This window comes from Parasteatoda tepidariorum, chromosome 5 (assembly GCF_982258835.1).
Source record: "Parasteatoda tepidariorum strain Cologne lab strain chromosome 5, Ptep-v5.0, whole genome shotgun sequence".
Classification (NCBI taxonomy): domain Eukaryota; kingdom Metazoa; phylum Arthropoda; class Arachnida; order Araneae; family Theridiidae; genus Parasteatoda; species Parasteatoda tepidariorum.
Genome location: NC_141759.1, coordinates 64,258,978 through 64,273,793, shown reverse-complemented (window position 1 = coordinate 64,273,793; position 14,816 = coordinate 64,258,978). Strand labels below are relative to the sequence as shown.

At 31.8% G+C, this 14,816-nt stretch overlaps 1 protein-coding gene across 1 annotated transcript in view; it reads left to right on the top strand.

Annotated features, from left to right (window-relative positions):
• Nucleotides 1-13,012, top strand: part of LOC107450494 (fatty-acid amide hydrolase 2-like) — a 33,182-nt gene extending 20,170 nt beyond the window's left edge. The window contains exons 4-8 of the mRNA XM_087164111.1: nucleotides 1,510-1,719; nucleotides 4,400-4,519; nucleotides 4,636-4,796; nucleotides 6,754-6,846; nucleotides 9,985-13,012. Of these exons, the coding sequence (XP_087020237.1) occupies nucleotides 1,510-1,719; nucleotides 4,400-4,519; nucleotides 4,636-4,796; nucleotides 6,754-6,846; nucleotides 9,985-10,572 (1,172 nt within the window). The 3' untranslated portion in view covers nucleotides 10,573-13,012. The remainder of the gene's footprint in view (nucleotides 1-1,509; nucleotides 1,720-4,399; nucleotides 4,520-4,635; nucleotides 4,797-6,753; nucleotides 6,847-9,984) is intronic.
• The last annotated feature ends 1,804 nt before the right edge of the window (nucleotides 13,013-14,816 follow it).

The window sequence follows — 14,816 nt, the reverse complement described above, 5'->3', positions numbered from 1 at the left end:
AAGGCATTCACCCAACATGGAAATTTTGAATATGTTATTATGTTCACATGCCATCAGTATCTACACAAAAAGAACATTATAGAATAATTTTAAAATTTGTGCAATGATAGTATAATTTTAAAACTGACCGTTTGCAATGGGCTTGAAATGAGAAAATAATTTTGCGTTTGCTAGGTCAAAAGAAAAAAACATAGACGATATCACTTTCGAATGACGAGGCCTTAAAGAGGCTTATTATCGAAAGTATAAGTCTTAGTTTTTCATTTTCATTCGATAAAAACGTAATTGAATTATCCTTTTTAGACCATTGGAAAGCCGTAGTCTTTAGATATTTCATTTCATTATTTTCCTTGTCAGTCTGTTAATTTTTAAATAAAAAGTCATTTTAATTCGCAATGAAAGAGTGAAAATATTTGCTCGCACTATTTAGAAAACAATTTTACTTGCATGGCATCAGGCACAGAGCTCCAGTTGAAATTTAAGATCTCTAACTACTCAGAAAAAGTCTAATTAATGATTAAATCAATTTATCGTTGCAAGTCGGATTTGGATTGACGATACACTTATTTCTCGATTTATTTATATACCGTCTGGTGATAATTTGTCAATAAATTATTCTTTTAGAGATCAGAAAACGATTCAAACTCGCATTGTCATCGGGAACCGAGCTACAGTTGAAACTTGAGCTTTCTATACAATCGATAGGGGTCGAAATTTCGGTTTCAAGGTTCCATCGTCACACACCTGAAAGCAGATTAATAAAAACGCTTAAAAAAATTGTTAGTCGCTTTTAATGTCAGAAAAGATATTAAATATTTACCCTTAAGAGTTATCCACCCTAATTACATTATCCAGTGTGTCCCTGGATTATTGGAACAAACCTTAAGGGGAGGTGGGATGTGACAGGCTTCAAAATTGCATAGCAACACATAGTCCGAAACGTCTTGTGAAAGTAGTATGACAGATACAAGAAACAAAAAGCAGCATGACTGAGATCATCTGAAATATTTATTGATCAAATATATCACATGCGTTGTGGAAGATGATATGTGAAAATGTCATAAAAGATGTTGACACTTCCACAATTGCTAGAAATGCATGCCTTACACCGTTGGTTCATGGATTGGCGGACAAGCTGTTTGATGTCCGCTGCAGTACAGACGATTCTGGTAAGCAGATCCAATTCGTAATCCACAGTTGTACACAGCACTTCAAAGAAAGAAATTCAAACTACTAAAATCAGAAAAGCGTGGTCTACCGAACCCAATCTATCTTGCGAACACCATTTACGGTCGAACGAAGACGTTTATGACCATGAGTCACAATGCAAACCTGAATCCTTGTGATGTTCCTTACCTCCCTTTAAAGTTAGTCCAAAAAATCTTGGGACACCCTGTATGCTAAGATAATCTTGCCCAGTGGACAGTAGGTATTAAGGGTTATTGAAAATACTTTCATACCTCGAGAGATCAAACGCATCACGTGCTCTTTGTTTTGTTCTAAAACTAGGTTTGGCGCAGACATCTGGAATTTATGCAGCTAAAGGAAGAGTTGCCGACAAAGATTCTGATGCAACTGCCTATTGCAGAGCTGCTGGAGCTATACCTGTTACAGTAACAAATGTGCCTGAGATGTGCATGTGGTGGGACACTTCAAATCTGATTTTCGGAATAACTAAAAATCCTTTTGACAACTCAAGAGCAGTTGGAGGCAGCACGGGTAATAGAATTCTCTAATACAATTATCTAGTTTAATTTGAATATTGTTTATAATAAGTACACAAGCACAATGCATAATGTTGAGTAGACATTTGAATACCAAATTTATAGCATCAATTAATTTATTTCATAAATATTTTTATTTTTTTCAAGAATGCATATTTTGAAATAACTGGGATGATTGTGTTCTTGGTGTACTATACCCAGGTATTTCGGGTTTTTCATATGATATTTCTGGGTCAGAAAATTGGGAGCGAGGTATGTGATTTTTCTGGGAGTTCCGCTTATTTCATAACCATCAGATTCCTCTGCCTATTAAATTCTTTTGGTGACGCGGATTTTTGCCATTTTGAATATTTGGAACCACGCTGGAATCCGCTACTATCGCGATTCTTATCCACGTAATTTTAATATCAAGTATCTGTTTTTGTATTTGTCTGATTTAAAAGTTACACACTGCGATTCGTATTAACTGGATTTAAAAATCGCACATCGCGATTCGTAATCACGCCATTTGAAATTCCAACATTGCGATTTCTATTTACGTGTTTTTAAAATACATTTTCGTGATTCATATTCCCGCGATTTTTAAATCCAAAATCAATTCTTGTAAAAACTAAGATTTTTCATGAATTCTCGTTAATATAAAGATGTGATATTCCTTATTGGTAGGTAATTTAATAATAAATCTTATTTCAAAAAATTATGTTAAATATGAAACAGGTATGGTATATTAATTGATATCTTTATCGATTTTCGTCGCATAAAATTTTCAGGAATTTTTACTCTGTGTCACTATTACCCCTGAAATAAGTTTATCTCAAATTTCAACGTACATTTGACGATAGTAAAACTGTACAACAGTGCATTGGAATAGTTATGGGTTTGATCGCATTTTCAAAGTTAAGGTATATGACTATGTGAAACCGTGGCAATTTTGATGAAAATTTTATTTATTTATTTTCTTATCATCTACATTTGAACTTAGTTTAATAGTTTTCCAGAACCCTTTAATTTTTTTTTCACCGATTTTTAGAAAAAGAAATGGTAGTTCTTTCATTTGCTTTCAGACGAAATCAAAACCAGAAATAGACTTCGGAAAACGAAACAAAAATGTTTTTTGCTAAGCTTTGAGTATTATAACCTTTTTTTTTTAATTTGAATAAATTATATTTTTAAGACAAAGAAAATTCATTTTCAGAAATTAATTTTAAAATTTTAATTTTTTTTTGTGCTCAGTATTTTTTCTACATTTTAGAATTTCCTTGCATTTTAAATGTATTCTCTGAAGAATGTTGATTTTAAAAAAATTCTTCATAAAAATTCTAATACACATTACAAAAACAATTTATAACGGAATTCTTTGAAATTTTGCATACAAATTTTGCATAATGTTAGAAATGCATTCTGAACGCTAAGGTCTAAGTGTGAATATATTATTTTTATCAAGTTTTAGGGAAGCACGTTTAGAAATTTTATTTAAAAATACGGTATTATTAACGTTATATTTAGTTCTAATTCATTGCTTCTTGAAATTTTTTTCAAGATTTTAGTTTAAAATACAAGAAATCACGTAAGTAATCGCAAAAAAATTATTTTGATATTAATGCATTACAATTTGTTGTTAAGCTGCTAACATGACTTAAAAAATTTATAGTTTTTAAGATCAAATCTCCCTTTTTTTGAGAAAAATTTTATGAAATTTTAATTTGAGAACCAAACACACAATTAAAATTATAATTAAGCCTTTTTGTAAAAGAAAAATAATTAATATCCAACTAAGAAAAGTCATTTGGATATTTTAAATATATTTCAAGCGTTAAAAATATTTTGAAGCAAAAAATGCATTTTAAGATAACGGCAGATTGCTGGAAAATCACTCTAATGGTGTGTAGAATAAATTAAATTTTCATCATTTAACACGTTGAGCGCCGCGTCAACCACCGGTGGCTCACACTGAAATTACATTTAGGCTGCGTCAACTACCGGTGGCTGACACTGAAATTACATTTAGGCTGCGTCTGCCACCGCTTGCTGACACTGACCTTTCACTTGGCGGCGAAAAACAGCTGGCTGGCAGCGTATAACATGATACAAAACTATAAAATTTACACTCTTTTATGGAATTGCAGAAAATTTATTCAAAATTTAGTTCATTATTGTGACTCTTGGTTTAATAAATTCAATTTAGTAGATTTTTATCCACCACTATTTTTAAACAATTAGTAGACATATATAATTCACCACTTTTTTTTCAGATATGTCATGCTAAACCTTTTATAAACTAACAAAATCTGTCTATATTTGCAAATTTAGTTTGTAGTTATTTACCGTGTGGCCTGACGAGCAAGCCATGTGTTAATGGAAAAAAAATATGAAAATCTCGTATAATTTTTTACAACTTGAGGCACAATGATACGCCTCATTTTCTAATTGTTCAGGTGAGCTTTTTCGTTTAAAATATAAATTCATTATTTTTATGTAAGAAAGGAGTTTGTTTCTCTATATCATGCTGTCCTCTTACGCAAATTAAAAAAAAACTCGTAAAGTATTTATCTGAAAACAATACTTTACGAAACAATACAGGAAAATATCACCTTTAAAGAAGTTATACTTATCACTATATAAGCCCATATTCTTCATATGGGATTATCCTTAACTCATTTTTAATGATGCTTCAGGAGGAGAAGCAGCCCTCTTAACTACTGCTGGAGCAGTTATAGGTATAGGCAACGATCTGGGTGGAAGTATACGCATCCCATCATCATTTAATGGAATCTATGGGCATAAACCTTCTACTGGTAAGTAATAGAAATAAAATACATCTTTCGTCAATACAACTGTTATTCGATAAAGTTATTATTGTAATATTTTGAACAATATCTAATCATTTTTCTATTAAATCGTTTCTGAACAGGAGTCGTCTCTAATAAAGGGGATTTCCCTTACATTGAAGGCGAAAATGAAAAACTTGATGAATTCACTAGCACAGGCCCAATGTGTCGATATGCAAAGGACTTACCTCTTCTTTTAAAAATACTCTCGAATGATGATAAACGGTTACAGCTGAATAAAGAGGTATGCTTTATAGCTATAAATGAAATTTCTTTTTCTCTTTCTTTATAATTAAGCCAGTTTTTATAGAGTAACATACGAAAAATCATCATCATCATCATGGTTGACCAGACAGCCCAATGTGGACCAATGCCTTCCTCTGAAGATTTCTCTATAACGATTTCCTATTTATCTTTGATCTCCAATTCTTTTCGTCAATTGCAAGAAAATCGGACTCCACCGAGTCAGCACATCTCAATCGCGGCCTTCCCCGCTTTTTTGTTAAAGTGAGTCTAAAAAGCAATATCTTTTTTATTGCATTGTCATGACTCATTCGAATCACGTGGATCATCAAATTCATTCTATTTATTTTTATGTACTTAATGATATCTGGTTGTTTATAAATCTTACACAAAGTTAAATCTCCTTCTCCAGTTATTGTTTTCATTTACACCACCAAGTATACTCCGCAAAATCTTTCTCTCAAATATTGCGATACAATTTTTCTCCTGTTTTGTCATTGTCTTAGCTTCAGAAGCATATGTCAAGACTGGCTGAACAAAAGTTTTGTAAATTAAGAGCTTTGTTTTTCTAGAATTAAACGTAGATTTAATAAATCTTCTCAGCCCATAGATAGCCCCATTTGCCAGATAGAGTTGATAGACGAAAAATAACAAAATTAAAATAGGTAATTGTTTTGAAAGTTGTGGTTTCTAGCTTTTGTGGAAGTCAGAATTTTACCCTGTTCTACGTTGTATAATATTTTTAAATAATATATTGCGACATAATTAATATATAATACTCTGCCGGTATAATATTTTTCCCGACATCGTGAATGTACAGAAAGGGAAGATTTCAGAAAGGAGAAAATCTTAAACATTTCTCTGCAGACAAGTAAAGTATTGTTTCCTATTTGTTTTGTATGCAAAATTGAATGAGACCAAAACCAATTTCACAGGATTAATAGTGGAGAATTTAAAGATCTTACTACGCATAATGTATAAAACGCACAATTTTTGACTTATATCTATATTTAAGCGTCGGACATTTCTGTCTAGTCAAGTTATTTGTTTCTTATTGCATTTATTGTATTTGTTTATCGTATTATTTGTTTCTTATTCCTTTGTATTTTATTACGCTAAATCAAATTAAACTGAAAACAAGTTTACACAGCAAATAATTGAGAAGGTTAGAGTTTAATGGATGATACAGAAATAATTGTTTTTACATTATGAGGATTATATGCTCTAATGTGTTTAAGTCGAAAAGTTATGGTTACAAATCACTAGTAACTGTTGTTTCATTTGATTCGGTGAGTGCAAACATATGCATGAGAAATGGAAATTGGTTATTGTTATTGGTTATTTTCTTATGCGTTTTTTTGTACTGAAAAATAATATCTCCCAGAAAAATGATATATTATTTCCTAGTGCAAAAATGTGTATAAGAATATTTTCTCCCTTTTCAGGGTAAAATGTTTTGAGTTTCTTTTTTTTTCTATTTGAACCATCATTAAATTGTAGAAGTTAGCTAAAGCTCACCTCATAAAATTAATTTTTTAATGATAATTTTAGTGAACCTCAACCAAAACTTTTAAAATTATATCTTAATAAAACTTTTAAAATAAAATATAAATTCCCTCAAATATTTCCAAGTTCAGTTTTTTTTATCGACACAGGAACTGACCTTAATATTTATTGACTTCATAAAAGTATTTTATATCAGTGCATCATGTATTTGATTTTCTTTTTTAAAAATATTACCAAATGATGGCAAACGGTTATAACTAAACTGTGAGATATGCATGCGATAAAAAAAAAAAAACAATGATGATAAATTGCACTAAGAAGACGTGATATAAAAAAAAATTTGTTACAACTTTTAAGTTTCAATGTCATTCTGCCACAGTTTTTTTTCAAAAATTAAAAGAAAATATTGGTCAAAGAGCTGATCTGTAATTGATTCTCATATTTCATTTCAGGTGGATTTTTCGAAAGTAAAAGTTTACTACATAGAAGAGTTTCCAGGACTAGCTTTTTCTCCTACGCCGTCAATCAAGAAAACAGTAAGGAGAGTAAGTACAGTTTCTCTTTAAAAGGGAATAACACAACATTCTTTAACTGCCCCATATGCTATAAAAAACGCTTAGGTCTATTAAAAAAGCATTCAATGTCATACAATTAAGACTAATTCTGATTTATGCGTATTTTGCCAAACATATTAACTCCTTTAACATTCTTTTTAAACATTCTTTTCCTACACAAATATAAAACTCGTTTTTCGAAAAAATGATTCAATGCGAAAAATAAATTATATTAATTATTTAATATTTTTTTAAGAAATTGATCACTTTGAGTTTTTGCTAAAATTTGTTGTTGCTTTTGTGTCCAATCCTTCAGGATCTGGCAACAGCTAGATCAAATCCATGAGACCGTGAACTCTAGCAAAGTCAAGCACCAGAAGTGGGCTATCACGGATATCCGCAAGAGCGAACCCCAAGCAATCGAGGATAGGATCGGGGGAGGTCGGCATCAGATGGCACTTGATGCACGTTGGGAAGACTTTGCGGCCGCATTCAAAGGTCATGCATTTTAGGTGCCCACTGATAAGTCTTGAAGCGGCGTTTGAGCCTGTCTGTCAGCCTCAAGATCCAATGCGCATCCTCGTCTTTTCCTACAGAACCAGGGATGGGCAGGTGGGGAGAGCCAGACCTGCCGGTCTCTATCTTTCGTCACTGAGAAAATCTCTTGAAAAATGAGGTCATAGTCGGTAGTTGCCATCTCAGAGCAGCCTCTTTTAGCCAAGATATCCGCAACTTCGTTTCCAGGCACGTTGACGTGAGAGGGGATCCACTGAAAGTGGACCTCCCTACGATTTGCAAGAATTTTGAGCATATTGATTATTTGAATGCTTACGAGACCTTTAACTCGACTCCAATCCTGTAGATGTTGAATTGAGCTGCGGCTATCTGTGATAATCCAAATATCGCTAGAGTCAGTGGAGTGGAGGATGGTTTTTAAACCCTCCTCAATAGCTATTAATTCACTCCTAAGTACCGAACAGTTATCTGGGTCTCGTCTTAAGTCTTGCTAAAATTTAAAAGACTGATATAGTATTTTAGAAATCGGCGTTAAATAATTGACGTTTTTTCTGCATTTAATTGTATACAATATCTAAAACGAATCTAATCTATTAATTTTATTTTTAAATTTAAAATATTGTCTAACAATTGCAATTACTTAAACTGTGTAATAAGCACTGATTTCTACTAATATTTGATGGAAGCATTTAACAGTTTGTTTACAAACACAAAAACGAAGTAGCCGACGTTTTTAAGAAATAATCGATTGATCCGTTAGCTGCTTGAGGTATGTTTTTAAAAACCTGCATTTTTATTGGTTCATAGCAGGCGAGAGGAAATAAGGCTGATAAAAAATAGTTCGTACTTTTTTAAGAAGATATGAAATAATGTGCAATTATTGAACTTTAAATTTTGCGTAATAAAAATACTGCGAAATATATTTTTTTATTTAAATGAAAATTAAAGTTGCCACTTTTTCATTGGAACGAACTTGAATGATAAACTCCCTTGGCACAGGGTCTATAAATATCAGATTTGCTCATTCAGTTCTTCAAACTTGAAACCCGTTTTGGCAGGAAACGGGGTGAAAGGAACCACAAACTTCAGCACTATATTACTCTTCCTAACTCCCATTCACTTCCCTAATTCTAGGCGATAAAAATTAATAAAAAGTAGCCAAAATGTACTTAATTTAATAAATAATTTCTAATCCCATCATTTAAAAACCATAATTTCTTTTAACAGTGTTAATGGAGCCATGGCGGCTCAGGAGATAAAGAGCTCACCTCCCAATGAGGTGGCCCAGGTTCGGAAGCCCGGTAGATGCGAATTCATCAAGAAAAAGTATTATGAAAGAAATTTAGCTTAATATTAAGTAAAAGTAAAATATTTTAAAGTGGGGGACAAGATTTATGGTAGCGGGCTCCATAATGACAAGCAGTAAAAGAGGGGAACTGGGTTCAAATACCAGCGATGGCTGGTCAATACGAAATTCCGAAACTAGCTCTCACCGACCACAGTGCTGACTTAAAAAGTTTCAGTGGTAGACGGATTATAGGTTTGAGTCCGATTGCCATCAAGCTAACCATGGGAGATTTTCGTGGTTTTCTCACTCTATGTAATGCAAAAATGGATAAGTTCCATCAAAAACTCTTCCACAAAGGCAAATTTCCCGCAATCCTTGATCCAGAAGTTCTTTTGTCTTCTAGGTTGTGTTCAAAACTACAAGGCTACGGAGTTGAGCATTAACAGTCGTATACCCTAATTTTAGTCGACTGTTCAACGACGGTTATAAAATGTAAAATAAAAAAGTACGAAGAATTAGAGCCGTGACTGCTCAGAGGGTAAAGCGCTCGCCTCCCAATCGGATAACCCGGATTCGAAACTCTGTAATGGCTGATAGATATGAACTCCGCACCAGGCTCGCACTGACCACAGTGCTGACGTAAGATATCCACAGTGGTAAGCGGATCAAGGGTTTGAGTCCCTTTGCCATCAGACTAAACAAAAAAAAAGGTTTTCGTGGTTTTTCTCATCATGTAACGCAAATGTAGGCTAGTTCGATCAAAAAATCCTCCACGAAGGTAAATTTCTCCCAATCCTTTATACATCAGTTCCCTTGTCTTCTGGATTGGGTTGAACATTGGTCGTATACTAAAAATTGGGTCTGCTGTTTAATGACGCAAGTATAAATTAAAAGGAAATAACAGTGTAAAAGAATTGAAATTTAACAAAAAGAATTACCACAAAATCTATCTTTTTTCATTTAGTTAAAATGATTCAGAAATTTTAAAATAACTGTAAGATAAGCTAATTGTAAGCATGGGGAGATTTAAGTGATTAGGGTGATTTCTCTAACATTCAGGTTATTCCGTATCATCAACATCGTGACCTAAACAGTTTAGTGGTTATAAGTGGTATATTTATCTTTATAGGTGGTATACTAATTTACCATATTAATAATTATATTAATCTACCACCACTGTACATTCGATAAACATTACTTCTTTTCATTTTCTGATAATATTTATCACCCACGAAAATAAAAGAAACAAAACACAAGATTGTTGATCATCTTCTAATAAATTTAAATAAATATAAGTTTAAAAAAGATCATTTCATATCTTTCAGGCTGCAGATTTCTTCGAGGAAAGATTTGGCACTAAAGCCATTCCATTGACACTCAACGAGCTCCAGAACCCGTTCCAATTGTGGCAGAGTAAAGTTCTCGAAAAGAATTTAGAGCCTTTCAAGTTAATCTTTGCAAATGAAAATGGACAAGTTCATCTGGGATGGGAGTTTCTGAAAGTGATTTTTCGTCTTTCAAATCACACTTTGCCATGCCTGTTCTACGCAGCTATTGAAAAACGAGATAAGGACCAATTCCATAATGATTGCTTAAAGCAATTTGCCTCACTAAAGCAAAAGTTTTTAGACATTTTTCAAGAAGATTCAATTGTTTTGCTCCCTACGCATCCGGAGCCACCGCCTTTCAGTCATTTAACAATCCCAAAATTCAATAATATTGGCTACACGGCCATATTTAATGTCTTGGGATTTCCCGTAACTAACATACCTGCAGGCATGAGTGATGGTTTACCAATTGGATTACAGGCAGTCAGTGGACCTTTTAAAGACCATATAACGATTGCTGCAGCTGTAGAACTTGACAAACTATTCGGAGGATGGAGCAGCCCTTGTACTTTTTCAATTAAATAATAAAACTGCATTATATTGATTAAAATTATATTGATTGTTTGAAGAAATATCATTCATTAAAACAAATATTTTTAGACGTTTTTCCTGAAAATGTAATTATTTTCCTCTCTGCGCATTATGAACATTCATCGAATTCACAAATTTTATCACTCACAAATTTTATAATGTAAGCTATACAAGCAATATTCAGTATGCTAGGATTTATACTAGCACTATCAGTTATAACTCATCCATTGCATCGCAAGCAATTTGTAGGACATTTAACGACTATTAACGATTGTAGAGTTTGTAGAGTTTAGTTGTAGAGTTTGTCAAGCTGTTAATATAAATTGATCAATTCCTGCCTTTTTCTAATTGAAAAATGTATGTACAATCATGAAATGTAATCTAAATTGATTAGGATTAATGAATAATATTATGGTTGTTTGAAATGAGATGGTGCACTGAACCAAAGTTTTTAAATATTGTTTTGGCGACGTAATTGTTTTGCTTTTAACGCATGACATTTCATAAAATCCTGACACCAAAAATCACTATAAACAACTTTCAGTGAATAATATCATAAATTTCAAACATACCTGACAAGCATACTACTTGACAAACATATTCGATGATAACAAAATTGAATGCTGGCAAAGTACCTTTTAAGGACCATCTAAAGATTATTCTTGCTTACACAACGGGGAGACTGTTAGAACGATACGCCCTTGTTCTTTTTTTTTTTTTCAATAGAATAACTGCTGTAATATCTAGTTGACTGATCTCAAATTACTTAAAATAATATTTTGGCATATGCATTAGCATTGTATTTAACTGTAGAAGACTGTTTATATTGTATTTGATTGTACAAGACTGTTTATACTGTATTTGACTGTATAAGACTGTTTATATTGTATTTGATTGTACAAGACTGTTTATACTGTATTTGACTATATAAGACTGTTTATATTGTATTTGACTGTGTGTTATTTTATTTTATAACCGGTGCTGAACAGTCGACCCAATTCTGAGTTTATTACTATCAGTAACTTTGGGGCCTTGGACTTTAAAACCCTTCCCAGAAGGCACGGGAAGTCCTAAATAAATCATTGGGACAAACTAGGCTATCTTTCTTATGGAACTAACCCCCATTTGCGTCACATGGGAGGGAAAGTTTTGAAAACCTTCCTAAGTTAGCCCGGCGACAAGAGGATTCTAACCCTTGATCTGCCTACAACCGAGGATATTTTTAGATCAGTACTGTGGTCGGTGCGAGCCAGGAGTAGAATTCAGATCAACCAACTGCCGCTGGGACCCACCAACCCACTTTTAACTGTAACTTGTCAGAACTTAATTTGTCCTATTATAGTAACTCCAATCCTACTTAGATGGGATATATACCAAAAATGCTTCCTTCTAATATTTTTTTCTCTACTAGCAACTTTTTAAAGAAATATGAAAACACATATAGATCCAAATAAACTTATTCATCATTCAAAATTAAGACAAATGTTAAAAAAATACTAGATATGTTCAAAATGATGATTAGTAAGCTTTTTGGGCAATTTTTGAAAATCGTTCCCATACGTCCCTATAGTGCTAAAAAATCTCGATACTTTTTTAGATTATTTCAATAAATATATGTCAAATATGTTGCTTCGATCATTTAATAACAATCATTCATTAATTTTTTTGCTACATTTTACCCATAAATATTTATGTAAAGAAATTGATTAATCTACTTTATGAAGTCAGTAACTTTTTAATGATGTCTTTGTATTGTACTGTTATCTAGAGTGGATTCAGGACATTTGAAAAGTATAATAGTGAAAAACAATCTAATGTAGAATATGTGGGATATGTTATGTTCCGATTAAAGTGCGGCTTATTACTATATTGATCCAAACATTTCAAATCAGCATTCAGCTCAAAGTGTTATTATGGATTATTAGTCGTGTACAGACTTTATAATTCTTAGATAGACTTTGATAAAGCATCATCAATAATAGAACATGTGCTAAAAATGTTTTTAAAAAAAGCAGAAAGCAATTAAAAGAGATGAAAACCAGCGAAAATTCCCTGTTTATTTACCACAGTATAAATATAAACATGAATGTTAAGGGGGGGTTTCAGATTTAAACATATATTCCATAAGATATTTTTTTTTAATCTGCAAATGTGGTGGTAATCCATAAATGTACTCTTATTTGAGAAAATGAATGTTAATTAATTGAGTTCCTACTACGTTTCTAAGTTTGTTGGGTGATGTGGCATCCTTGGATAGTATAAGAAAAACATCGTAATATGTTTCTTCCGTGTTAATGCATATTTTCAATATTTTTATTATGAAGTCTTTAGTGTTTATTGGATTTTTTTGTGTAAATTATATACTGCTGTTGCAAATGTGTGATGTATTATGAATTTTTCATGAAAATATAATTTATTAAAATGTCTTACCGAACTTTGCTTTTTTTTTTAAAAAAAAAATTAAAGACAAAGGCGTGTGAAAGGAGTAAAGACAAATGACTTGTATACTGCTAAAAAAATAAACATGTCTGTGACCACCACAATTAATAAAAAGTTAAAAGGCAAACACAGATAAATCTATACTAACAATAGGTTAAAAAACGGCTGTTGTTTGTTAAAAGAAGAGAAAAAAAATTTAATTCACGCATGTGACCTTAGAAACCATAAATTTTGATTCGTCATCTTTTTTTCCCTATAAATTCTGTTCAGATTTTTCTGTGAATCCAAATGAGTGTAAAAAATGCAAAAATATTAACCAACGTAGACCTAAAGAACTTCATTTATTTAGCTCCAGCAAGAACTTCATTTATTTAGCTCCATAATTCTTCAATAGTGCTCCCACTGATTTGCAAAACGCTCTAAATAGAAGCTCATTCAAACTAAAATTAAAAGAATTTTTATATTCTGTAAACAATAGACAACTAACAATAGGTGAAAAAGTGACTGTTCTTCGTGAAAAGAAGAGAAAAAAATTTAATTCACGCATGTGACCTTAGAAACCATATATTTTGATTCTTCATCTTTTGTTCCTATAAATTCTGTTTAGATTTTTCTATGAATCCAAATGAGTGTAAAAAATGCAAAATATTAGCCCACGTAAAGCCACGTAGCCACACTAAAGAAATATACCAAATACCGATACCTTCCAAAAATGTTTTTTCTAAGAACTTCAGTTAAATAGCTCCATAATTCTTCAATAGTGTTCCCACTGATTTGCAAGATTCTCCAAATAAAAGCTCATTCAAACTGAAATTAAAAGACTTTTTATATTCTGTAAACGATATTGAGAACCTGTTTTAAATTTATTTTTCACCATGCATACTCCTCTCGACTTCTCTAATGCCAAATAGATATTAAATATAAATTTTCACTTATTTTAAACGACACCCTCTTTGCCTATAGTATGTTTTACGCATTGTTATTTTTCATATATTCAGTTTTATAATTTTTTTTTACGTCTTGGAGTGAATTTATTATTAACATTAACGGTTACCATTGAGGACTCGATTCCAGGTAACCTATATATTTCTTGTATGTTTATTTTCTCTTCTGTAAATTATAAATGAAAAAAAAAATAAAACTCATTCATGATCAAGAAAAACTTTTTATGATTATTATGATTAAAAAGCAATTAAATTAATATTAATTATTTATATTTGAAAATCTATAAAACTAAAAGGAACAGTTTGTGCATTTTTCTATCTGTGTTTCTCACTTATAACTATAGAACCGTTAGTGTTTAAATTTAGACTTTGGATTCAAAGGGGAATTTTAACTAGTCATTCGAAAATTCATGCAAAAATTAATCCGTTCCAAAAGAACGTTAGATAAAAAAAATTTGCATATGTTTAGCATCAGATTTTTTTTGACGAATTAATCATCTTGAAGATAATATGAGTGAAGTTTTCCAACTGCTTACAGCTCTGAGCAATCGTAATTGAAAACAAAATTAATCTTTATCTAGAATACAAAATATTGAATTTTTCTTTTTAATCCAATTTGCATTCCATTTGCATGAAAGTACCATCTCAAAGTTAAAACTTCAAAATGAATGAGGAAAAGGCTACAAATGGCCTCAGACACACAGATAAATTTTGATGATTATGATTATGTTGTCACTTGGCAAGGCTTTTTAACCTCTTAACTTTACAATTATCTCGGGATTTTAATTTAAGGGCTTGCAAAATTTCAAAAATAAACAATAGTCAGAAAATTTCAGTGTTTCATACTTTAACACT